This window comes from Strongylocentrotus purpuratus, unplaced genomic scaffold, assembly GCF_000002235.5.
Source record: "Strongylocentrotus purpuratus isolate Spur 01 unplaced genomic scaffold, Spur_5.0 spur5_scaffold_6, whole genome shotgun sequence".
Lineage (NCBI taxonomy): Eukaryota > Metazoa > Echinodermata > Echinoidea > Camarodonta > Strongylocentrotidae > Strongylocentrotus > Strongylocentrotus purpuratus.
In genome coordinates this window covers 9158034-9184720 of record NW_022145612.1, presented here as the reverse complement: position 1 = coordinate 9184720, position 26687 = coordinate 9158034, and the positions used below count along the sequence as shown (strand labels likewise).

General features: G+C 35.4%; 1 protein-coding gene across 1 annotated transcript; it reads right to left on the bottom strand.

Moving 5' to 3' along the window:
* Positions 1 to 483: 483 nt before the first annotated feature.
* Positions 484 to 24811, bottom strand: LOC100891067 (cholinesterase 1). Its single transcript, XM_030973356.1, has 11 exons — positions 24563 to 24811; positions 22342 to 22524; positions 21519 to 21678; positions 20917 to 20994; positions 19626 to 19744; positions 6099 to 6269; positions 5185 to 5416; positions 3845 to 4052; positions 3185 to 3364; positions 2561 to 2742; positions 484 to 1877 (listed from the first exon to the last, which is right to left on the bottom strand). Exons 1-11 carry the CDS (start codon positions 24725 to 24727, stop codon positions 1759 to 1761), a joined length of 1797 nt encoding a protein of 598 aa, XP_030829216.1. The 5' UTR covers positions 24728 to 24811; the 3' UTR covers positions 484 to 1758.
* Positions 24812 to 26687: the final 1876 nt, after the last annotated feature.

Sequence of the window (26687 nt, the reverse complement as noted above, 5' to 3'; positions counted from 1 at the left end):
CTCTCTCTCCCTCCCTCTCTCATTTTCTTTGTCTGTCCTTCTTTTTCCCCTCTTTCTGTCTTTCTCTCCCCTTTCTCTCTCTCCTTTTCAATATATCTCTCTCTCCCTCTCTCTCTCTCTTCCTCTCTCTATGATAGCCATACACATTAAGATCAGAAAAGACAATATGACATTATTGTAATCCCCTTTTCCGTATGGAAACACAGAAGAATACTTTTACATTACATCAGGGTGACTTTGATAGAGATATTTCAAATATGCTAACCAGAGATTCCCCTATAATTTAAAACTATCATGACGTTGGCATGATCTGACATATCATATCATTTGACATATCATAAATCGATGGAACATTATCTCTTATTGATTATTCTATGCTTTCATTCTAAGCAACTTATTGCAGAGGCCACTATCCTGGGAAAATTACGCCCGAGTAAACAATGACTTTGAAAATATTTTACACGTCTTGACACCAATGAAATGTTGCCATGCGCTCACACCAATGTGAAACAGGGTATGATTTTCTCCGACATAATCGCTTTACATCGCTTTAATACGGTTAAAAAAAAAAAGTAATTCTACATTTAAAAAAAAACGTGTATCCCAGATACATCCGTCTTACCGTGTTATAATCAATTAAGTCATACCCTATTTCTTCATGTAGCTAAACAGTTGTTTCTATAATTCTACGATGTTAGGATCGACGTATTTTTCATAATATTTCATATTATACTACATTTCACAATCATAATACATGTACATAGTTTACTTTTCCACTTCGTACAGTTTGCTTCCGCAGGACCTACAAAATTAACAAATTAGCTACCGAACATTGTTAAATACACCATGAAGCGCGACATACATACTTTTGTTTGTTTAAGGTTTTAGTTTAATAAAATGGAATTATACAAAACTGTTTAAGAAAGAAAATAATAAATAATGAGTCTTCATTATTGTTGTAATAACTATTAAGTTATCATGATTAACAGTACCGAGATCGACAAATCCCATTTAACTTTTGTAAAAGATTTCAAGAGTTGAGGTGCAAGTTATTCACCTAACATCTGCTGAGCTCTACGTGTTTTTATTAAATATCCTCTCTTGAAAATTCTAGAATTATCTCTTCAGCTACTAATCTATACTAATCTTGATATAGGTGGATTTTGAAAGACGTACTCAATGCAAAAATATATTTATTTTCTATCCATCCATCTCGCTAATACCTCAGTCACACGGTATATACCGACTCAAAAACCTACTCAACACGAACTGCTTCTTTGCCATTGAGAGTAATGTAATTTGATGGTCGGTTTGTTGCCGGTCTCGTGTCGGTCTCGTTGGTGTGACTGTGATATAAATCATTAGATTTCAAGAAGAAATGGAGGATGGGAGAGGGTTTACGAAGTAGGCTGGGCATTGATTATTATATGAATACACACTGCTTCATTTCTGCAAGAATTATGTTTGAAATATTTAGATCTTGTAAAAAAATATATATATCATCTGACTATCACAAAATGATACCTTGTTATGGAAATATATTGTAAGTTTTGTACATTTATAAGTCCTAAAACTGAGAATCATGAACCTTTTCAGAATTGTGTTTATTTGGTTCACGTTAAAAAAGATTTGTTTGTTTATCAAATATGAAATAAAATTGGAAGCATTGGAGAACAAATCATTCAATATATTTTTTTAAATGTCCTTAGTGCCGCGTTAGTCTGTATTCAAGAATCAGGCAGAACACCAGAAGTAGGATTAGTTGCATTTTGGAGCTTCCTTGTATTCATCATAAGCCTGCTGCCAGTTAGTCAATTGACCTTGCCAGTTCTTGAACTCGTTTTGCCACTCCGACAAATCGTCCATCGATTGGGAAGCTGGAAAAATGAAAAACCAATTGAATTGTAAACTAAATATTATACACTGCACAAAAGGGATGGTGTATATTTGTATAAAAGCGTACATGTTTTAATTCTGTTTGATTTATAAAGTAATCAAGGGGAGCATTTCACCACAGGTGGACATTTTCCATCGCAAGAGGGGCACTTTCTCATCAGTAACGGGGCTATTGTTGTTGTTTGGGGGGAAGCTGGGAGAGCATAATCTCCCCCATCCCGTGTCAATAACCTATCTAGCAATACAGGTTGGTGGAGGGAGACGGGGGTATGCCCTTGGTCAAACATTTTATGACTAGGACCCCACGTGCTAACAAATACTAAATCTTCGATTGTGTTGCATTCTTAGCTTAGAATGGTAACGTTTCAATTAAAATGAAAACATTAGAAGAAGAACTTGCATCAAATTAAAGTCCGTCAAAACAGTTTTTAGATTGTAGAAGAGAACGCTTTTTATATATTCATAGGTGAGTTAAAAGGAAAATAAAAAAAAGAAGAAGATGTTTTCATCTGTAAGAAATCATCAATACATGACCATTCATTATTACATGCATGAAAATGAAAACAAATGTCTCTGCTTATTCATGCAGGAAATTATTTTAAAAATATGTAAAAAAAAATATGCGAGAATTGATTATGAGTGGAAATAAACGCGATTTACATACCGACGAATTTCTGGAGCTTCGGGAAATAGTCATTCCAAAAGTGGCATTGCCTGGCCTTCAGTGCCCTCCCTACTCCATCATTAGCGATATCTAGAGATATCTCCTTGTAAGAGAGCTCAGGAACCGTGAAAGATGGCCAGCTGCCCAACCCTTCATTCGGGTTAGCGCCATGCGTCGGATCCCTAAAAAGAGGGGCCAAAGGTAACCACATTTTACATGTTACATGTATATATAATATATCTGAAATTTGTCTCTTTCTCTCTCTTAAAAAAGAAGAAGACATTTAAATGAAGAGACACATATTCAGATTAGGGCCCCGCATGTCTAATACTGTGATAATTAATTTCATCGCAAGTCATTGGGTAAATTGTAAACTTGCAAGTTTATACAATGTAAGGCCTATGGTTATGTGAGTTTGTTACTTTGTGTTGAGATGGACACCACAAAAACATGTTTATACTTGACCAGACACACATTAAAGTTTGGTCCACTACTATATAGCCATTTGTTGTCATATTTTAAATATGAGACAGCCACTTAAAGAGCAATCTTCTACATGGAATACTTCTATGATATTCTCCTTTCACCTTACGCTACTGACTCTCATTACGAGATCTGCTTTACCCGTATTTGGCAAAGTTAGTCCAGGACTTCATCATCTTGACTGACAATGTCTTCTCTTCGTCTGTCAGCAGATATATATCTCTGTCAGAGAGCTGTTCAACGAAGGGCGTTCCAAACACAAATGTAAGCTCCTCTCCGTGGCCGGCTCCAAACCATTCCGGGAACCCTTGATAAACAGACCTTGCAGAAAGAGATAAGATGAAACAATATAAAATACGTCACAAGACCATTTTCTTGATCTCTTTAGCGGAATATTTGTACCCTACGATACACTATCTAATTTGTAGAATAATGAGGTTATTTGTTATGATTTTGATATTGTGTACGCACAGTTTTGACGTCGTCAGCATACTTTGGCTCTCGATAGTTCTAAGAGGATGTTGGTCTGCTTGGATGTCCATCACTGTCCCTTTAATATAACAAAGTATTTCACCTCGAAATTTTCATCGCGCCATCAAATATGTTTTAGCCTCGACCTGAGGCCTCATATAAATATAACACCACTCAAGGCATTCAGAATTTTTTATTCTTATATTCTATTTTTGATAGGCCTGCCACGTCCGGTAAAACATGGTCACCGGTAACATCTCAGACCCTGACGATCAGCTGTAATGATAGTATTTGATAATAGTCGTCATACCAACACTAGCCACTACCTACCCTGATGGTTCATGCGTAAAGAAATACTTGAACACTGTGTCCCCCACACCAGCATGGTATCTAGCGAACTGATCTGAAGGGCAGGAAAACCCTTGGTCTCCAGCATATTCTATGAAGGACGGCATCTGGTTGGCGGAAGAGTTATCTGCAATGGTCCAGTCCGTGTATTCCTGACGAATAGCAGCGATCAAAATATCCTCGGTGACGCCTTATATTTCGTAATTACGAGAGAAGAAAGATGATTTTAAAATGAAGAATATCAATACAATGATATATCCAAGTATTAACTCACGCAAATCATAATATCTATGTTATTCTCAAAAGTTGTAGTACTGATGACAATGATAGTTATAATAATAACAATAGTGATAATAATGATATTGATGATACTCATTACTGGGTCATATTTACAAAGGCAGCCAAATCAGTGATAATGTGCACAATTTTTCTTCCCGCGTAATCAATCCTATCCTTGACCGTATAGTCCTACAAATGTATGGTCATTCGGCCCTATATTTATTATTATATTCCACAAACTAAGAATCTTGCTCTACGATTGGTCATAAGTAAATCACGTGATCAAAGATAGTTCGCCCATCATTGATGGGAGAAGCAAACAGTTCGTTGCCCTTTGTAGATATTACTACTATCTACAAAGGGCAACGCACTTTTACTGAAGATAGAAGTACTATCTACAAAGGGCAACGCACTTTCACTGAAGATTATCCAAAAGCGCACTAAAATAGGCGTAATTAAGCGCGCATTACCAATGAGCGCAATTAAAGCAAACCCATGCGCGCACCGTACCCTCATGGGGTTGGGTTAAACGTTTAACCTTTTTGGTGTGAATTTGGGCCTGGTGTCTTTCATGTAGATGCATACAGTCCTTTTCTTGTTGTAGTTATATTGTTTTTAGATGTGGAATATAAAGCAAATAATCACCTTTTGGTTTCAGGCGATGGCAAACTATCACTTCCTCGTCGATCAGAATGTATACGCTATCTTTCCTCAGCTTCGCTCCGGAAAGATAGCTACATCCAGATCGCCTCGGAAGTGATAGTTTGTCCCTTCACCTTCACCAACGGTAGTTATTTGCTTATTATCCCAGCGTTAGCTTAGTACCCATCCATACATCTGAATATAGAGGGACAAATATTCAAGGATGTCAGCACCGTGCAAAGCCTGGACCTCTCACATGAGAGTCAAGAGCATGAAGAAGAATGGGAAGAAATGAAGAAGAAAAAATGAAAAGAACTAGAAGAAGAAGAAGAAGAACAAGAACAAGAACAAAAGGATGACGAGGAGGGAGTAAGGTACCGGAAATACTCAAACGCTCTCACCGTATGATGCACTCACGGATCTGATTAGTCCGTCCAGACCCGAACTGTTAACCTCTGGCCGAGGTGCATTGGAAGCATCCGTAGGAAAGAGAGCTATGAGGAGGAGAGTGCCTTCATCCCTATTGGTACCGGTTAGTATAGGACATCTTGTGAAGTCCTTATTTTTATATAGATTGGCTGGCTCGTCGTCAAGGAAATCACCGTCAACAGAAACAGGACAGGTTGAATACGCCTGCAGAAAAAATGATGAAAAAATAAGGTTGTGTCATCAAGCTGAGTTGCAGTACGTTCTCAAAACTGATATCAAAATGCATGTTTATAATTATGCATGTGAGTACTTGTGGTGCTATTACACTGAAATTGAAACTGTCTGGAAGTAATTGGGAAAAAGGGATTAGGAAGCGCATAAGAATTGATATTACCTTGAGGTTTTGGAATGATCAAAATGAAAATAAATTCATTCAATCTTGCTGAAAATCACTTGCACTTCACACACCTGTGGCATGACATTTTATTTCGGAGTTATCATCTAATTTTCGTCACATTTTGAATATGAGGGTAATAATAATATTGTATTCTTATATAGCGCACGTATCGACCTTGCGCTCCAACATTACCCGGCTATGCTAGGCTGCCGATTTCGACGCTCACAGCATCTAAGGAATTCCTTCCTACCGGTTCCCATTTAACACCTGGGTGGAGAGTGGCAAGTGTAGATTAATCTCTTGCTAAAGGACATTAGTACCGCGGCGGGACTCGAACCGCGGACCCTGGGATTTACAGTACGACGACTGCAATCCTTTCAAGGTGGACATTTATTCTATCATATTCTTCCAAAGTGACATGAAATATTGACGAAGCTCCTCAATAATTGTTCACCTTCAGTAGTAGTCTTTAAGTAATGGTGTACTCACGGGTACGGAACTGCTGATAATCTCAGTGGCATTCTTTGTTTCCAAACAGGCGATCAAAACTGTGGAGGGTGACGTGTCACAGCCCAAGGCCTCTCCCAGATTCTTGGCGTCTTGGACTTCCATTTCCGCTGGTCTCCGATCAAAGGACCAGTTAGGAACTGTAGATCCACTCTAAGAAAGGGTAATTATAATAGTAATTGTTTTATCCTTGAAACAAACACAAACATTCATGGATAACAAAGGCCAAAGTATCAATAATATCTTCTATATTCCATGTATTACCGATCAAATCCAATTAATAACAATAGCAATAACGATAAATTTAATTCGTCATTAGGACGAATTAGGTAGTCTGTTATTAAATCTGGTGGACGCTGATCTTGTTCAAAAGTGTCACAGCTACAACATATCAACATTTTGAAGAAACTCGATCAATATTTAAAGAGATACAATCAATTTTTCATAAAATATGCTGTCGTCATAATATGCAAATTCGTATTTTCAGTTGCAAGGCCATCATAATTTAATCAGGCATTTTATTACATTGTTTGTGATTGTATATGCTATGTGTGTCGGAGAAAGTGATAAAATCAAATGTAAAATCGAACCAAAAAAATAAATTAAAAACATTCACCCTCCGGGAATCGAACCTTCGAACCTGGGTCGATTGAATGGGAGGCAATTGCTTTAAACCATTGGACCAAATATTTCTCATAGACTTGGACTCCATGGAAGAACAGAGCCATTAGGTTAATGGCTCTGAAATGGACTATCCAACCGTTTTATCATTCTATCATTGTTATATAAGTCTTTGATTTTGTTATATTGTGTTATTGTTTTTTATGATGATTTTCGGAAATAAAACAAACAAACAAACATGCACAGCTGACAAACGGCCATAGCATATTCGCAATTTCAACTTTAAATTGAAAATGTAGACATGATCCCAATACCAGATCAAAATACAAAAGGGAACGTCCCCTAAAGCCCATAGTCTCAGCTATACAAATTCGGGAGAAAATGGAGCAAAACTAAGCGAGATACTGCTCAAAGAACAATGTCATGTAGATCCATGATGTGAACGAAATTCACCGTCCTTTAGGCATAACACATGAATTAAGACAATTCTGACATGTCGCCTTTTATTGAAATGTTCACCATGATTACGTCATAAAAATAAAAAATGCTGGAGTTGATCATGTAGGGAACCGTCTAAGCTACAACATACACATTTGGAAGTAAATTTATCAATATTTACAGAGATACAATCAATTTTCCATAAATTTGCTGAGGTCATAATATGCAAATTCGTATTTTGAGTTCCAACACCATGATGATATCATGATATACTTAAAGGCCAAATGAAACATGAAATCATATTTCCGACTCATAGTCATACTCTATCTAAATATGAAGAAAAAAATTGGAAGTCTCCGTGCATCCCAAAGAGCTTCAATGGATTTTTATAGGCATGTTTTTGCCCATATATGCTATGTATTACAAGAGCTCGCGCGTAAACGGACGCTCATTCCGTTATAAATGGTCATTAAAAGATAAACATGGTTTCAAATTGTTTGTAAAAAATGAGGAATATCATGTCAAAAAAAAATAGGAGGAATTGTTTTGCGTTCGGCCGTCACTATCGCGTGTGCATTTTTTTTTTTTTTTGCGAAATGCTTAAAATGGCTTGAAACGTACTCTAATTTGATTAAAAATGATTTTGACATTTTGCGCGTGCACTGTTATATTATTTAAACGTCTTTGGTTGCGCGGACCTACGCGTACGCGCACGTTTATTGACCTGAAATTGACTGGACGGATATTGATCCTGATCACGATAAATATGAATGAGAATTCACTCTCTGTTATGAAGATATGATCATGAGTTGATTTTCAGACTTAAAAAATTACAAAATGGCGCCTGGATGACGTCACAACAATTTGATGACCTTGAAAACGTTCCTGTCACGTCTTATGATGATGACCTATGTCAAAATTTACTGTTTTGGTTTTGAGTAATCCTCTGCACAAAAAAAGTGCGGAGAATAACAAAAATAACACTAGACTTTAATTCGTCACTTAGACGAATTAGGTGATACGTATGATAATGGTCTACATAACGAATAATGCATTACACGATATATTATTTTGTAAAATGCTTCTCCCATTCATATGCTTCTCCCATTATGATCTATTCATATGTCAAGATTAAATCGTGTCTCCTTGATCATCATGGATCTAGGGAAGATAGATTGAAACAATATATGACCTTTGACCCTGTGCAGTAACCAGTTACACATTTGACTCTAATTTACATCATGAAGAACACCTTTTGACGATTTTTATCTTATTCAAAGAAATGAAAATGTAACTGATAAATGATTATCATCATTATGATTATGATGATCATGAAGATCATGATAATGATCATGAGCGCGATCATGACATCTTATTGAAAAAATGAGGGTTGATTTAGATAGCATATAGTCTCAGCTACAACATACTCAAAAATCAACAAAATCTAAGCCGAAATAACGGCGATATTGCTCGCAAAAGACAGGAATGTAGACTCCAGATTTTAGAAAAAGTCATCTCTCCTAGGGATTACACGCAAAAAGTAATGGATTAAGTGGAAATAGGGTAATAATAAAGTAAAAAGGGTTATTTATGACATTATTTGCGAATCTACGTGTTTAAATAATCAAAGGAGATGGTACAGTGAAGGTCAAAAGGAAAAAAAAAAGTGGAAAAAAAAGTGTTGGAGACACCCGGACTCGAACCAGGGATCTCGAGGTTGGAAGTCAAGTGCGTTACCGATATACCAAAACATCTCCCATAGCGATTACACGTAAACGGGAAATGGAATTCAGAAATCCTACTTTGCAAGTGAAATATGAGCATGATCCCGGCATCTAATCGAAAAATAAAAGGCACACTTTTGATAGCTCATTGTCTCAGCTACAACATATCTAAAGTTCAGCGAAAACAAAGATAAAACAACGGAGATTTTGCTCGCGAAAGACAGGAGTGTAGAATCCAGTTTTGAGAAAAAGTCATGTCCCATAGAGAATACACGCAAAATGCGAAAAATTGGCATGCCTCCTTTAATCGCAAAAATGCACCATGATACTTTTGTCAAAAATAAAATTTTGAATACTACATTTGTAGAAAATTGTCTCAGCTAGAACATATCAAAATTAAAAAGAAAATTGATCCATATTTACAGAGATACAATCAATTTTCCAAAAATATGCTGACGTCATAATATGCAAATTGAAATTTTGAGTTTGGAGGCCATTATGATGACGTCATGAGTTAATTGAGGATAAAATGAGACATGAAATCATATTTCCAACTCATAATCTATCTAAATATGAAAAAATATTAGGAGTTTCTATCTATTCTAAAGAGTTACAATGAGTTTTATATAGGCATGTTTTTGCCCATGTATTGTGGATAAAGATAACGCAAATCCGCGCGTGCTGTCAACTTTGACGGACGCTCATTGCGTTAATAAAAGGTGAACAAATTATCAAAATGCTTGGAAAAATGTACCGAATATGATGACCGAAAAAAATCGGCGATTCTATGTTGCAAAATGCCAGTACGCGCGAAAACGCGCGCGCATGCGCGTGTGCGTAATTTTTTATCAAATGCTCCATATGGCCTGAAACGTATGCAAAAAAAATTTAGGATGATTTGGAGCATTTTAAATTTTTGCGCGCGCGTAAACGCGCGGACGAACGCGCACGCGCGCATTTGCGCACTTTTATTGACCTCAACTTGACCGGACGGATATTTATCTTAATCGTGTTAATTATGAATGAGAAATACTTTTTCGTTATGAAGATATGATCATTAGTTGATTTTCACAAAATGGCGCCTGGATGACGTCACGATAATTTTGACTCTCTAAAAAGTCACGCAGTTCTAAGTTAGACTAAGATCTATCATCATGGCAAGTTTCATGATAATGGCTTTATTCAGTCTTGAGATATCCTGCGAACAAATTCGAGGAAGAATAATAATAAATAAATAAACTAGACTTTAATTCGTCACTTAGACGAATTAGGTGATACGTATGATAATGGTCTACATAACGAATAATGCATTACACGATATATTATTTTGTAAAATGCTTCTCCCATTCATATGCTTCTCCCATTATGATCTATTCATATGTCAAGATTAAATTGTGTCTCCTTGATCATCATGGATCTAGGGAAGATAGATTGAAACAATATATGACCTTTGACCCTGTGCAGTAACCAGTTACACATTTGACTCTAATTTACATCATGAAGAACACCTTTTGACGATTTTTATCTTAAGTTATTCAAAGAAATGAAAATGTAATTGATAAATGATTATCATCATTATGATAATGATGATCATGATGATCATGATCTTGATCATGAGCGCGATCATGACATCTTATTGAAAAAATGAGGGTTGATTTAGATAGCATATAGTCTCAGCTACAACATACTCAAAAATCAACAAAATCCAAGCCGAAATAACGGCGATATTGCTCGCAAAAGACAGGAATGTAGACTCCAGATTGTAGAAAAAGTCATCTCCCTTAGGGATTACACGCAAAAAGTAATGGATTAAGTGAAAATAGGGTAATGATAAAGTAAAAAGGGTTATTTATGACATTATTTGCGAATCTACGTGTTTAAATAATCAAAGGAGATGGTACAGTGAAGGTCAAAAGGAAAAAAAAGTGAAGAAAAAAAAGTGTTGGAGACACCCGGACTCGAACCAGGGATCTCGAGGTTGGAAGTCAAGTGCGTTACCGATATACCAAAACATCTCCCATAGCGATTACACGTAAACGGGAAATGGAATTCAGAAATCCTACTTTGCAAGTGAAATATGAGCATGATCCCGGCATCTAATCGAAAAATAAAATCCACACTTTAGATAGCTCATTGTCTCAGCTACAACATATCCGAAGCTCAGCGATAACAAAGCTAAAACAACGGAGATTTTGCTCGCGAAAGACAGGAGTGTAGAATCCAGTTTTGAGAAAAAGTCATGTCCCATAGAGAATACACGCAAAATGTGAAAAATTGACATGCCTCCTTTAATCCCAAAAATACACCATGATACTTTTGTCAAAAATAAAAAATGTGAATACTGCATTTGTAGAAAATTGTCACAACTACAACATATCAAAATTTAAAAGAAAACCAATCAATATTTACAGAGATACAATCAATTTTCCAAAAATATGCTGACGTCATAATATGCAAATTGAAATTTTTAGTTTGGAGGCCATTATGATGACGTCATGAGTTAATTGAGGATCAAATGAGACATGAAATCATATCTCCAACTCATAATCTATCCAAATATGAAAAAAATATTAGGAGTTTCTATCTATTCTAAAGAGTTACAATGAATTTTATATAGGCATGTTTTTGCCCATGTATTGTGGATAAAGATAACGCAAATCCGCGCGTGCTGTCAACTTTGACGGACGCTCATTGCGTTAATAAAAGGTGAACAAATTATCAAAATGCTTGGAAAAATGTACCAAATATGATGACAGAAAAAAAATCGGCGATTCTATGTTGCAAAATGCCAGTACGCGCGAAAACGCGCGCGCATGCGCGTGCGCGTAATTTTTTTATCAAATGCTCCATATGGCCTGAAACGTATGCAAAAAAATTTGGGATGATTTAGAGCATTTTAATTTTTTGCGCGCGCGTAAACGCGCGGACGAGCGCGCACGCGCACATTTACGAACGTTTATTGACCTAAAATTGATCGGACGGATATTGATCTTAATTATGATAAATATGAATGAAAAATTACTATTCGTTATGAAGATATGATCATTAGTTGATTTTCACAAAATGGCGCCTGGATGACGTCACGATGATTTTGAGTCTTTGAAAATTCACGCAGTTCTAAGTTAGACTAAGATCTATCATCATTGAAAGATTTATAACAATGGCTTTATTCAATCTTAAGATATCCTGCGAACAAAATCGAGGAAGAATAATAAATAATAAATAAATAAATAATAAATAAATAAAAATCTTGACGAAATCAAAAGGTGATACGTAGACTTCGTTACGTATCACCTAATAATAAATAACAATCTTGACGAAATCAATAGGTGATACGTAGACTTCGTTACGTATCACCTAACTAGACTTTAATTCGTCACTTAGACGAATTAGGTGATACGTATGATAATGGTTTACATAACGAATAATGCATTACACGATATATTATTTTGCTTCTCCCATTCATATGCTTCTCCCATTATGATCTATTCATATGTCAAGATTAAATTGTGTCTCCTTGATCATCATGGATCTAGGGAAGATAGATTGAAACAATATATGACCTTTGACCCTGTGCAGTAACCAGTTACACATTTGACTCTAATTTACATCATGAAGAACACCTTTTGACGATTTTATCTTATTCAAAGAAATGAAAATGTAATTGATAAATGATTAGCATCATTATGATAATGATGATCGTGATGATCATGATCATTATCATGAGCGCGATCATGACATCTTATTGAAAAAATGAGGGTAGATTTAGATAGCATATAGTCTCAGCTACAACATACTCAAAAATCAACAAAATCCAAGCCGAAATAACGGCGATATTGCTCGCAAAAGACAGGAATGTAGACTCCATATTTGAGAAAAAGTCATTTCCCATAGGGATTACACGCAAAAAGTAATGGATTAAGTGAAAATAGGGTAATAATAAAGTAAAAAGGGTTATTTATGACATTATTTGCGAATCTACGTGTTTAAATAATCAAAGGAGATGGTACAGTGAAGGTCAAAAGGAAAAAAAAGTGGAAAAAAAAGTGTTGGAGACACCCGGACTCGAACCAGGGATCTCGAGGTTGGAAGTCAAGTGCGTTACCGATATACCAAAACATCTCCCATAGCGATTACACGTAAACAGGAAATGGAATTCAGAAATCCTACTTTGCAAGTGAAATATGAGCATGATCCCGGCATCTGATCGAGAAATAAAGGGCACACTTGTGATAGCTCATTGTCTCAGCTACAACATATCCGAAGCTCAGCGAAAACGAAGCTAAAACAACGGAGATTTTGCTCGCGAAAGACAGGAGTGTAGAATCCAGTTTTGAGAAAAAGTCATGTCCCATAGAGAATACACGCAAAATGCGAAAAATTGACATGCCTCCTTTAATCGCAAAAATACACCATGATACTTTTGTCAAAAATAAAAATTGTGAACATTACATTTGTAGAAAATTGTCTCAGCTAGAACATATCAAAATTAAAAAGAAAATAAATCCATATCTAAAGAGATACAATCAATTTTCCAAAAATATGCTGACGTCATAATATGCAAATTAAAATTTTGAGTTTGGAGGCCATTATGATGACGTCATGAGTTAATTGAGGATCAAATGAGACATGAAATCATATCTCCGACTCATAATCTATCCAAATATGACAAAATATTAGGAGTTTCTATCTATTCTAAAGAGTTACAATGAATTTTATATAGGCATGTTTTTGCCCATGTATTGTGGATAAAGATAACGCAAATCCGCGCGTGCTGTCAACTTTGACGGACGCTCATTGCGTTAAAAAAAGGTGAACAAATTGTCAAAATGCTTGGAAAAATGTACCGAATATGATGACAGAAAAAAATCGGCGATTCTATGTTGCAAAATGCCAGTACGCGCGAAAACGCGCGCGCATGCGCGTGTGCGTAATTTTTTTATCAAATGCTCCATATGGCCTGAAACGTATGCAAAAAAAATTTGGGATGATTTAGAGAATTTTTAATTTTTGCGCGCGCGTAAACGCGAGGACGAGCGCGCACGCGCGCATTTACGCACGTTTATTGACCTCAACTTGACCGGACGGATATTGATCTTAATCATGATAAATATGAATGAAAAATTATTATTCGTTATAAAGATATGATCATTAGTTGATTTTCACAAAATGGCGCCTGGATGACGTCACGATGACTTTGAGTCTTTGAAAAGTCACGCAGTTCTAAGTTAGACTAAGATCTATCATCATTGAAAGATTCATAACAATGGCTTCGTTCAGTCTTGAGATATCCTGCGAACAAATTCGAGGAAGAATAATAATAAATAAACTAGACTTTAATTCGTCACTTAGACGAATTAGGTGATACGTATGATAATGGTTTACATAACCAATAATGCATTGCACGATATATTATTTTGTAAAATGCTTCTCCCATTATGATCTATTCATATGTCAAGATTAAATTGTGTCTCCTTGATCATCATGGATCTAGGGAAGATAGATTGAAACAATATATGACCTTTGACCCTGTGCAGTAACCAGTTACACATTTGACTCTAATTTACATCATGAAGAACACCTTTTGACGATTTTTTATCTTATTCAAAGAAATGAAAATGTAATTGATAAATGATTATCATCATTATGATAATGATGATCATGATGATCATGATCATGATCATGAGCGCGATCATGACATCTTATTGAAAAAATGAGGGTTGATTTAGATAGCATATAGTCTCAGCTACAACATACTCAAAAATCAACAAAATCCAAGCCGAAATAACGGCGATATTGCTCGCAAAAGACAGGAATGTAGACTCCAGATTTTAGAAAAAGTCATCTCCCATAGGGATTACACGCAAAAAGTAATGGATTAAGTGAAAATAGGGTAATAATAAAGTAAAAAGGGTTATTTATGACATTATTTGCGAATCTACGTGTTTAAATAATCAAAGGAGATGGTACAGTGAAAGTCAAAAGGAAAACAAAGTGAAGCAGAAAATTGTTGGAGGCACCCGGACTCGAACCAGGGATCTCGAGGTTGGAAGTCAAGTGCGTTACCGATACACCAAAACATCTCCCTTAGCGATTACACGTAAACGGGAAATGGAATTCTCACATCCTACTTTGCAAGTGAAATATGAGCATGATCCCGGTATCTAATCGAAAAATAAAAAGCAAAATTGTGATAGCTTATGGTCTCAGCTACAACATATTCGAAGCTCAGCGAAAACTAAGCTAAAACTAAGGAGATTTTGCTCGCGAAAGGCAGGAGTGTAGAATCCAGTTTTGAGAAAAAGTCATGTCCCATAGAGAATACACGCAAAATGTGAAAAATAGACATGCCTCCTTTAATCGCAAAAATACGCCATGATGCCTTTGTCAAAATGGAAAATCGTGATAACTATGTTTGTAGAAAATTGTCACAGCTAGAACATAGCCAAATTTGGAAGAAAATCAATAAATATTACGAGAAATACACTAAATTTTCCATGAATATGCTGACGTCATAATATGCAAATTGAAATTTTGAGTTTGGAGGCCATTATGATGACGTCATGAGTTAATTGAGGGTCAAATGAGACATAAAATCATATCTTAGACTCATAATCTATCTAAATATGAAAAAATATTGGGAGTTCCTGTCTATTCTGAAGAGTTACAAAGAATTTTGTATAGGCATGTTTTTGCTCATGTATTGTGGATAAAGATAACGCAGGTCCGCGCGCGCTGTCAACTTTGACGGACGCTCATTGCGTTATTAAAAGGTTAACAAGTTATCAAAATGCTTGGAAAAATGTGCCAAATATGATGATAGACAAAATTCGGCGATTTTATGTTGCAAAATGCTAGTACGCGCAAAAAACGCGCGCGCATGCGCGTAAACATAATTTTTTGTCAAATGCTCCATATGGCCTAAAACGTATGCCAAAAAATTTTGGGATGATTTAGAGCATTTTAATTTTTTGCGCCCGCGTAAACGCGCGAACGAACGCGCACGCGCGCATTTGCGCACGTTTATTGACCTGGAATTGACCGGACGGATATTGATCTTAATCGTGATAATTATGAATGAGAAATACTTTTCCGTTATGAAGATATGATCATAAGTTGATTTTCACAAAATGGCGCCTGGATGACGTCACGATGACTTTGAGTTTTTGAAAAGTCACGCAGTTCTAAGTTAGGCTAAGATCTATCATCATGGCAAGTTTCATGATAATGGCTTTAGCCATTCTTGAGATATCCTGCGAACAAAATTGAGGAAGAATAATAATAATTTCTTCTATACAGACACAAAATAAATACTAGACTTTAATTCGTCACTTAGACGAATTAGGTGATACGTATGATAATGGTTTACATAACGAATAATGCATTACACGATATATTATTTTGTAAAATGCTTCTCCCATTCATATGCTTCTCCCATTATGATCTATTCATATGTCAAGATTAAATTGTGTCTCCTTGATCATCATGGATCTAGGGAAGATAGATTGAAACAATATATGACCTTTGAACCAGTGCAGTAACCAGTTACACATTTGACTCTAATTTACATCATGAAGAACACCTTTTGACGATTTTATCTTATTCAAAGAAATGAAAATGTAATTGATAAATGATTATCATCATTATGATAATGATGATCATGAGCGCGATCATGACATCTTATTGTAAAAATGAGGGTTGATTTAGATAGCATATAGTCTCAGCTACAACATACTCAAAAATCAACAAAATCCAAGCCGAAATAACGGCGATATTGCTCGCAAAAGACAGGAATGTAGACTCCAGATTTGAGAAAAAGTCATCTCCCATAGGGATTACACGCAAAAAGTAATGGATTAAGTGAAAATAGGGTAATAATAAAGTAAAAAGGGTTATTTATGACATTATTTGCGAATCTACGTGTTTAAATAATCAAAGGAGATGGTACAGTGAAGGTCAAAAGGAAAAAAAAAGTGAAGCAAAAAATTGTTGGAGACACCCGGACTCGAACCAGTGATCTCGAGGTTGGAAGTCAAGTGCGTTACCGATATACCAAAACATCTCCCATAGCGATTACACGTAAACGGGAAATGGAATTCAGAAATCCTACTTTTCAAGTGAAATATGAGCATAATCCCGGCATCTGATCGAAATATAAAAGGCACACGTGTGATAGCTTATTGTCTCAGCTACAACATATTTGAAGCTCAGCGAAAACAAAGCTAAAATATGGGAGATTTCGCTCGCAAAAGACAGGAGTGTAGAATCCAGTTTTGAGAAAAAGTCATGTCCCATAGAGAATACACGCAAAATGTGAAAAATTGACATGCCTCCTTTAATCGCAAAAGTACGCCTTGATGCCTTAGTCAAAATGAAAAATTGTGGGAACTATACTTGTAGCAAATTGTCTCAGCTAGAACATTTCAAAATTTAAAAGAAAATTGATCAATATTTACAGAGATACAATTAATTTTCCAAAAATATGCTGACGTCATAATATGCAAATTGAAATTTTGAGTTTGGAGGCCATTATGATGACATCATGAGTTAATTGAGGGTCAAATGAGACATGAAATCATATCTCCAACTCATAATCTATCTAAATATGAAAACATATTGGGAGTTCCCATCCATTCTGAACAGTTACAATGAATTTTGTATAGGCATGTTTTTGCCAATGTATGGTGGATAAAGATAACGCAGATCTGCGCGTGCTGTCAACTTTGACGGACGCTCATTGCGTTATTAAAAGGTGAACAAGTTATCAAAATGCTTGGAAAAATGTATCAAATATAATGACAGAAAAAATTCGGCGATTCTATATTGCAAAATGCCAGTACGCGCGAAAATGCGCGCGCATGCGCGTGTGCGTAATTTTTTTATCAAATGCTCCATATGGCCTGAAACGGATGTAAAAAAAAATTGGGATGATTTGGAGCATTTTAATTTTTTTCGCGCGCGGACATAAGCGTACGCGCATTTTTGCGCGCATTTATTGACTTGAAATTGACCGGACGGATATTGAGTTTAATCATGATAAATATGAATGAAAAATGGCTTTCCTTTATGAAGATATGATCATAAGTTGATTTTCACAAAATGGCGCCTGGATGACGTCACGATGACCTTGACTGTCTGAAAAGTCACACAGTTCTAAGTTAGACTAAGATCTATCATCATTGAAAGTTTCATGATAATGGCTTTATTCAGTCTTGAGATATCCTGCGAACAAATTCGAGGAAGAATAATAAAAATAAATAATAATAATAATAATAATAATAAAGAAAAATCTTGACGAAATCAAAAGGTGATACGTTGACTTCGTTACGTATCACCTAATAAATAAATAAATAATAATAAAAATCTTGACGAAATCAAAAGGTGATACGTCTACGTACGTATCACCTAATAAATAAATAAATAATAAAAATCTTGACGAAATCAAAAGGTGATACGTCTACGTACGTATCACCTAAAAATAAAATTCTGACAAAATCAATAGGTGGTCTGTCGATGACAGACCACCTAATAATCTGGGTTTATAGAGCATTTAAATGGATAGTTAAGTTCTGTTTTCAGACCATAAATGCCTTCAAAGTGCATGGTTATTGCTCTAATTCTTATCTATGACAAAGTGCCCTTTTAGAACCTAAAATTGCTATGAAGGTAATACACCAGTTTACAGTTGTATCAGTGCGCATGAGCAGACAGTTGACCTCGGGTCATTGGCCCCGGAACAGGGCCAAATTGGCCCTGTTCCGGGGCCAATAACCTCTGACCTCTGGTATTTATGCGTAAATTAAGATTGCGCCCATGCAAATGATGATATGCGCGCACAACGCAGCGCGCAGGCAGTGATATCATCATAATTTGCATGGGCGCAATCTTAATTTACGCATAAATACATGACCTCCAGGTCATTGGCTTTGTTTAAAATGGCGCACACAACTGAAAACTGGTGTATTGTAGGCCCCGTAATGTGTGAAATTTAGCCAATACGATCATACCAATTCAGCTCCACGTTAAAAAAAACATGGTGACCGTTAATTAATAATTTAATCAAAAATAACAAAATATGAGCCGGCTGATTGTGGGTAATATAAGCAACACGAAAATGCCAACAAAAAAGCCAACATCGGCATTGGCTGAAATACGACGTAAAAGGCGTTATTTCGTTTTTTTCAACGGTTTTTTCAAATTTTTCAAAATATCTAATATTAGTGGTGGTACACAAGTATTAGAAATCGTTATATTTCAGCCGTCTCTGAACCAATTTTGATCAAACAAAGATGATTTTGTCATTTAAATATTATGTTCTTTCAAATTTGACCCTCAGTTTTTCATTATCTCACAAACAAATTATTTTGTGTAGCGCCTCTGCAACAGAACTCAACTATCCCTTTAATCCTCGATCAGTATATATTGGCTCATCTGGTCTTTTGAAGTGGTAAATTGTTGTTTGAATGGCCCGAGTTACAAAAATTCTTTCTGTATTTGGGCCACTCAAACAACATAAAAACAACTTCAAAAGACCATTTGAGCCAATACAAACTGATAAAAATCCACATTTCCTAGCAGAATATAGGTACTTCAGGAGTTTGTTGGACGGACGACGGGTAGAGCTGTCCGATATATGTTATGATTATGATTATATTATTATGTTATTTTAAAGTCTTTATTATTATATTTTTGCCCCCAATATTTATAGAAATAAAATACCAATTACCTGAATGATGGCTTGGTTGAATAAACCTCGACTGCGTTTGGATAGAGTTAGGTATTCGACCGCCGCTCCACCGGCACTCTCTCCAAATAGTGTTATTCTATCTTTGTCACCACCAAAAGCTTTCCAAATGAATAGATATAATATATATATTTGTTAAGATGTTGTCGCATTCCATATACCAAATATAACATCAAGGCACAAACGGGTCTTGATAAAATCAAGACACACATGTGGCCATCCTTATTTAAATTGAAAAATATATCTTTTAACGTATATTATATTATCATAGGTCCTCTAAAAAACTTGGAGACTTTCCCGATTCATACGTTTCAAAAAATAGTTTAGTCAGTTTGTGTGTTGGAAAATATCGGAAAGTAGTCCAGCGCTACGTCACAGTGACATTACCGATTCAGCCAATATGTAGTTCGTATACGTATAGTGATTACAGATTTCAAAAACCCAAAACTGTCTCAAGTTTTGTTATGTTTTGTTCAACCATTCACCATTCTGCTTCCATGATTTATTTTGCTTTCTTTTAGAGTCATTTCTTTTAAAGATAAAGACCGGCAGAGGTAAAATTCCGTTTCAAGGGTTTTGGGTGCAAAATATCCATTCAATATTATTTAAATATTTCCTTCAGAGGTTTAAATGACAATACTTCAACCTAAATTCGCAAAAAATGCAGAAATATATGCCAAAATGTTCAATTTTGAAGTGCTTTCGTGATATCTATTCAGGCAAGATGAAAATGATAATTTACCAAATAAATCTAATAGTTGGCCGTTTCCCGGCAAAATTTGTATCGTCACTTATAAGTCAAAACATACTCTGATTGGTAATAAGAGCTCTCATTTCATTTTTGGAGATGGGAGCGCTTCCAAAACTGGTCTATACCTTTAAGGTTGAATATTTCCTTAACTTTTAATTCAAGTCTCGTAATTATTTCCCCCATTTTTTTTTTTTTTTTTTACATAATACTCTCCCCCATCTAAGCCAATGACAGATTTGTTGTTTTTTTGTTTTCTGTAGCGGTGTATGCATGGGTAGGTTTTATTTGAATAACTGTGTATATTTCAAATCACATTTAACACGCACACGGCCAAAACCAGATGTCGGGTTTTTAACGACATTTAAAAGAAAATTGTTTTCCAATTCATTATAATGGTTTCAATGTAACATGAATAGTTGTATATTATTGGCAATTTTGGTTGAGTTACCCACACATGTATTATGATCTACTAACATCTGCTATCTAGAAATTAGTGTACATTGGATTTGAAAAAATTGGCACCTTCAATGTTATCGTTTATCCACTGAAGAGCAGCTACTTGATCCAACATCCCCACGTTACCAGGTGCTTCGGCATCCTCTGAGGGCAAATACAAAATTACAACATTTTCAAATAGCACTGACTTGTTACATGATTTTAATAAATTCTAAGATTGCTCTTTTTTAAAATAAGAATTATATATTGCTGTGAGTGAGGGTAGTTGCTAGTTCCCTCTTTTTTTAAAGACTAATTTAAAGTTTGTTACCCTTGGAGCCCATAACTCACAATCATATCTTTCACCTTAGCGCCCTCTATATTCCATTCTTTTCAGCTCAGTCTTTTAATGTAATGCATTCAAACTAGTTGGTATGAGGCTCTCACCTTGTCTTTCTTTTTACTGTTAATAGAGTTAATGTTTATTTGTACCAATTATTTTGAGAAATATAACCTGAAACTTAAAATGACACGTTGACCAAAATGTATAGGGCCATTTAGAAGAAGAAAAAAAACGTTGTAAAGCTAATAAAACGATCAAAAATTATTAAGAATATATACTATGTATCATCAAAATGATTTGATTGGAATCAATAAAAAGTGTCCCTGTTATATTTGTATAAACTTACTTGTGGTGAACTTGGCAAAGACTCCTAGTCGATAATTGATCGTCACCACGATGACGTCACCGACAGCGACCAATGGGACCCCGTAATAATCGTATTGGTTGGCTGTCCCTGAAGTGAAACCTCCACCGTGGATCCATACCATGACTGTTGCATTCGTGGGCTACATAAAAAATGTACATTGCTAGGAATTAGAAATTCTCTAAATATACAGGAGTGGAACTCCATAATGTGGAGCTAAATCAAGGATTGTTTCGTTAGGAATGGAAATCCACGCTAAAAAGTGAGATTAACCCTACAAATCTTTATTTAACAACTACATTGGAGTGAATTTCTGATACAGTTGTAGTTTCGAATTGCTTATACATACTCGAAAAGAATCGATCCCTAGATGGTCGACTTGATGAATTAAACCTACTATCACGACTTTGGAAGAATGAATCATGTCCAAGATAAACTATAATGTTTGAAAAATAATAGGAAAATAGTCCATTTTCCAATATGAAATGCTGTCATAATCATATTTCAAGTTGCAGTCTTCAAAAAAAAAAAATTATTACAAATAAACGCGATGGCAAAGACATAAGAAAAGTAAAATGAGGGCCAAATTAATTCAACGCCATTCTTTATATATACATATCCCAAAGAAGTCATGTTCGGATTACGTAATGCGTCATTGTGTGTTCGCTCATTTCAAAGAGTAATTGACAGGACTTTTGAAATTGCTTTGGTTGATTTTTCGAAATTGTTTTCCAACGTGATTAAGTGAAATATTAAAAGTATGTTTTAAAAAGCTTAGTGTATATCATCAATTGATATAGGCTACCTTCGGGCTAGGAGAATAGACATTGAGATAGAGACAATCCTCGGACATTGATTCCATTATGGTCCCAATCAACGGAATCTGCGTGCAAGCATCTTTGAACTCCGTCACATTAAGAGGCCCATCCCATGGCTGTTTGGCGACTGGTGGTTTGAAGCGACGAGGTGGCTCCGCAAACGGTACTCCCTATCATGGAAAAATACTAGTAACAGTGATATTGATAACAATAATAATGATAGTAGTATCCGTGGTAACAGTAGTATTATTAGAAGTATTGGTAGTAGTAGTAGTAGTAGTAGAAATAGTAGTAGTAGTAGTAGTAGTAGTAGTAGTAGTAGTAGTAGTAGTATAGAATAAGTAGTAGTAGTAGTAGTAGTAGTAGTATAGAAGAAGAAGAAGTAGTAGTAGTAGTAGTACACTGTCGTTCATAAAGGTGGAATATTTTAGTTTTACCCCAATTTATGGAATTATTTAAAAAATAATTAAAAAATAATAGATCTAGATAAATAAATTTTAAAAAAAACAGAACATTTTTTGAAAAAGGAAACCGCCCCCTACCCTAGCCCCCGCTGCGTACAGTCATGGTTCAATGACAAAGCAATGGCCTCGTAACTGTGAGGCCCCAGGATCAAAACCGTGTCGTTTCGCTATATTAGTGCCCTTTTGTGGGGCATTACTCCTCATTACTGTCATTTATGACTTGAGGGCATAGGTCCCCTAGTTGATAAGCGTAGTAGCAAACACATGCTTTAGCAGTCCCGCAAAACACACATTGTCAAATTATTATTCGATAAAATCTGAGAATGTATACTATTATCTAGATCTATTATTTTTAAATTATTTTTAAAATAATTCCATAAATTGGGGTAAAACTAAAATATTCCAACTTCATGAGCGACAGTGTAGTAGTAGTAGTAGTATAGAAGAAGAAGAAGTAGTAGTAGTAGTAGTAGTAGGAGGAGGAGTAGTATTCCAAGATCTTTTGTATTTGGACATCTTTTATAAATAGCATATCAGTATACTTTTATAAATAGCATATCAGTATACTTTTACATCTTCTTCCATTTAAATATATGTTTATTGAAAAGTAGGCATTGTGTCCTTCACTAGGAATGGAAATTTACTTTGTGTCCATACAATACGGATTTCTTGCTTCTCACTCTCTTGGACACACACAAGTTTCGTCAACTCTGGGGTTAATATGATCTGATTGAAACGAAAGTTCCAAAGTCTATGTTTTCATACTAAATATGATAATACAAGTTATAGCGTGCATTTGTTCAAGTATTTGTATTGATTGAGTGCGTCGGAGTGAAATATATAAAAGTGAACTGTGACTTTGCAATTTTTCGTATATGACAAGTTAGTAATGTGTGAGTGGCATCCAACAACAAGTTTCCACATCACGTTTTTATAGGACGAGTGCCTTCATAGTTAAGTGAGCTCTATATGTTCTGTATACATTATGCATTCTATGAAATGAGATAGAAGATCTGTATATTATGGTTTTTTTTTTAATTGGATTGATGGAATGACAAATAAATTTCTCCGGAAATTCATTGGGTAAAGACGTAAAACAAACAAAATAATGTGATTTATATCACAAAATGTTTCCTCCTTTTGGGGAAGATTTTGTTCCGTTTCCACTGTTTATTATATATCCTGTTGGCAAATGCGGGTAGATACAACATCGTTTTTTCATTAATTTTATACAGAAGCAATTTGCTCTGTAATGTCTTTTTTTTTCTTTGACTATTAATACGAATTTATACTTCTTATACATCGTAGCACTGAAACAAATAATTTGGACATTCAACTTTAATTGTAATAGAAAATGTAGCCCACTGATGATGACAAAAATAATAATAAATATAAAAAAGAACAACGATGATAATGATGATAATGATAATGATAATAATTATTGTCGTTTTATTATCATAATCATTTTAAATAAACATAAACAATTAAAATAATAATAGTAATTTTACATGAAGCAATGTAATACAAGGTTTTGGTCTTCATGAAACTTGAAACCTCTGATTTTCGTAAACAAACTTAGTGCATTCTGGCATTTTGGATATTTTATGGCAAGAGCTTTTCTTTAGTAATTTCAAATACAGAAAAATATTCACTTTTTTTGTTTCAATGTCATTCGTTTAAAACTCATTCACAATTTCTAATTATAAGACTAACTATCAGGCACTGTATAAGAAAGAAAGCTTACCAGATAAATATCAACATCTTTATTGACATTAATAAAGTTCTCCTCTGTAAAATTAACAGTTTTTCCCACGAGCATGCCTTGGGCTACGGTCACGTTTGGATCTGCAATTGATACTTCGGGCATCAAAGCAAGAAACAGAAGGCTGAGAAGGATGTAAAAATCCATTTTACAAAATTCAATGCTAAGGACTCTTCACTTTGATGCAGTCTGTTGCAAGCGTAAAATCCACTGTCACTGTCAACGAGTATCCCTGCGCTATCACTAAAGGTTAGTGATACTTACTTCATGGAAATCGTTTGCAAACGGAGATGAGCTCACATAACTATGACATCATAGTTATTAATAGCCGATGGTGTCATTTGTATTTGATTATCACAATTATCCACAACTTTCATTTTATCTGGTAAATCTCCATTATTTATCCACTTCCTAGGTATTTATCTGCAGAAATTTGCTATTTCAGGATTCGATTGTAAGTGAAAACAGAGAATGTTACTATTCATATCAAAATCTCTTTTCCTCATTTGTCTGTCCTATCTCTATCTCTCTCGCTTTCTCTCTCTCTCTCCCTCCCTCATTCATTTTCTTTGTCTATCCTTCTTTCTCTCTCTCTTTCTTTCTCTCTCTTCTCTCTCTCTCTCTCTCTCTCTCTTTCTCACTCTCTATCTCTCTCTTTCTCTATTTCTCTCTCTCTCTCTCTCTCTCTCTTTCTCTCTCTGATAGCCATACACATTAAGATTAGAAAAGGTTATATATCTCTGTGTAAAGACAAAAGGACATTATCATTATACACACCTTTCTGGCCCCGAATAGACAATATGACATTATTGTAATCCCCTTTTCCGTATGGAAACACAGAAGAATACTTTTACATTACATCAGGGTGACTTTGATAGAGATATTTCTAATATGCTAACCAGATATTCCTCTATAATTTAAAACTATCATGACGTTGGCATGATCTGACATATCATATCATCTGACATATCATATATCGTTGGAACCAGGGCTCAAATTAATTTTTTTGTCCACGGGGGCTCTTCCCCCCAAAAAAAGAGCCCCTTGAGTCTTCTCACGGGGGCTCTTTTAGTACTGACGGGGGCTCTTTTGTTATACAAATATCCATTGAATTGGTATCTATGATACTCCTCAATTATTTGCAATTTCATCATTATCATTTTAATCAGCATTTTCCCTCTTACAAATTTACAAGCTACATAGCTTTTACTGACTTTCATCCCCTGATGACATTCTCTCGATTTTTCCCGTTCTGCACATTATTTCCTCCTCATTATTCGGAGCAACCTTTACATTCTTTCTTTACTGAGCCGCGTAGCGGCGAGGCAATTTTATGTGTGTGCTATTTTGGACAGGCGCGGATCCACGGGCCGATTCTACCGGCCCGCCCCCCCCCCCCCCTCCTAGCCTCCAAAACCGGTTAAAAAATAGGATAGTAACGTAAATTTTACCTTAAGAAATAAAATATAAAACGCCCCCCCCCCCCTGACCTGCCAGTGACACAAATGCGGCATCAAAATATTTGTGCTTCTCTGACCGTAATTAAATGCCTAAAACCCCTGAACCCCCCCCCCCCCCCACACCAATTTACGCTCGCTACCCTCTACCTGATCGTAAATACTTTAGCCCCCCCACTTTGATAAACGTTCCGCGGGGCCTGTGTATATAATATATACGCATACAACACTGATCTTTATGATGTCTTTAACGTAACATATCTTCTTCTCCCCTTGCAAACGAGAAAGAAAACAAGGTCATTAAAAGGGATTAAGCGACAAATAATGATTGTGATTCAAATTGATGCGAATATTTGTTTGAATAAGCACTGCTATTCACCCGAATCTTCTTTGTAAAAACAACTTTTACAAATCTCAGCCATGCTTGCTGAGTTGAGACGTTCCATTCAATGTAAAATACTCATTAAAGAATACACTTCTCCTAATCTGAAAGTGATCTTACAACACAGTGGCAGATTTGCATGGCTGAAATTTGTAAAAGTCGTTTTTACAAAGAAGATTTTGGTGAAAAGCGTTGCTTATTCAAAAAAAAATCCTTGCATCAATTTGAATCACAATGATTATTTGTCGCATGATCCTTTTATTAAATA

What these genes read in the sequence shown, in the direction of transcription:
- LOC100891067 (XM_030973356.1), bottom strand. Translation starts at nt 24,727, where the DNA reads ATGGATTTTTACATCCTTCTCAGCCTTCTGTTTCTTGCTTTGATGCCC. An exon ending in AAGATGTTGATATTTATCTG is followed by an intron (nt 22,525 to 24,562) that starts GTAAGCTTTCTT and finishes TTTCCATGATAG; the next exon opens with GGAGTACCGTTTGCGGAGCC. An exon ending in TTATCAGCAGTTCCGTACCC is followed by an intron (nt 5,417 to 6,098) that starts GTGAGTACACCA and finishes TTTTTTCTGCAG; the next exon opens with GCGTATTCAACCTGTCCTGT.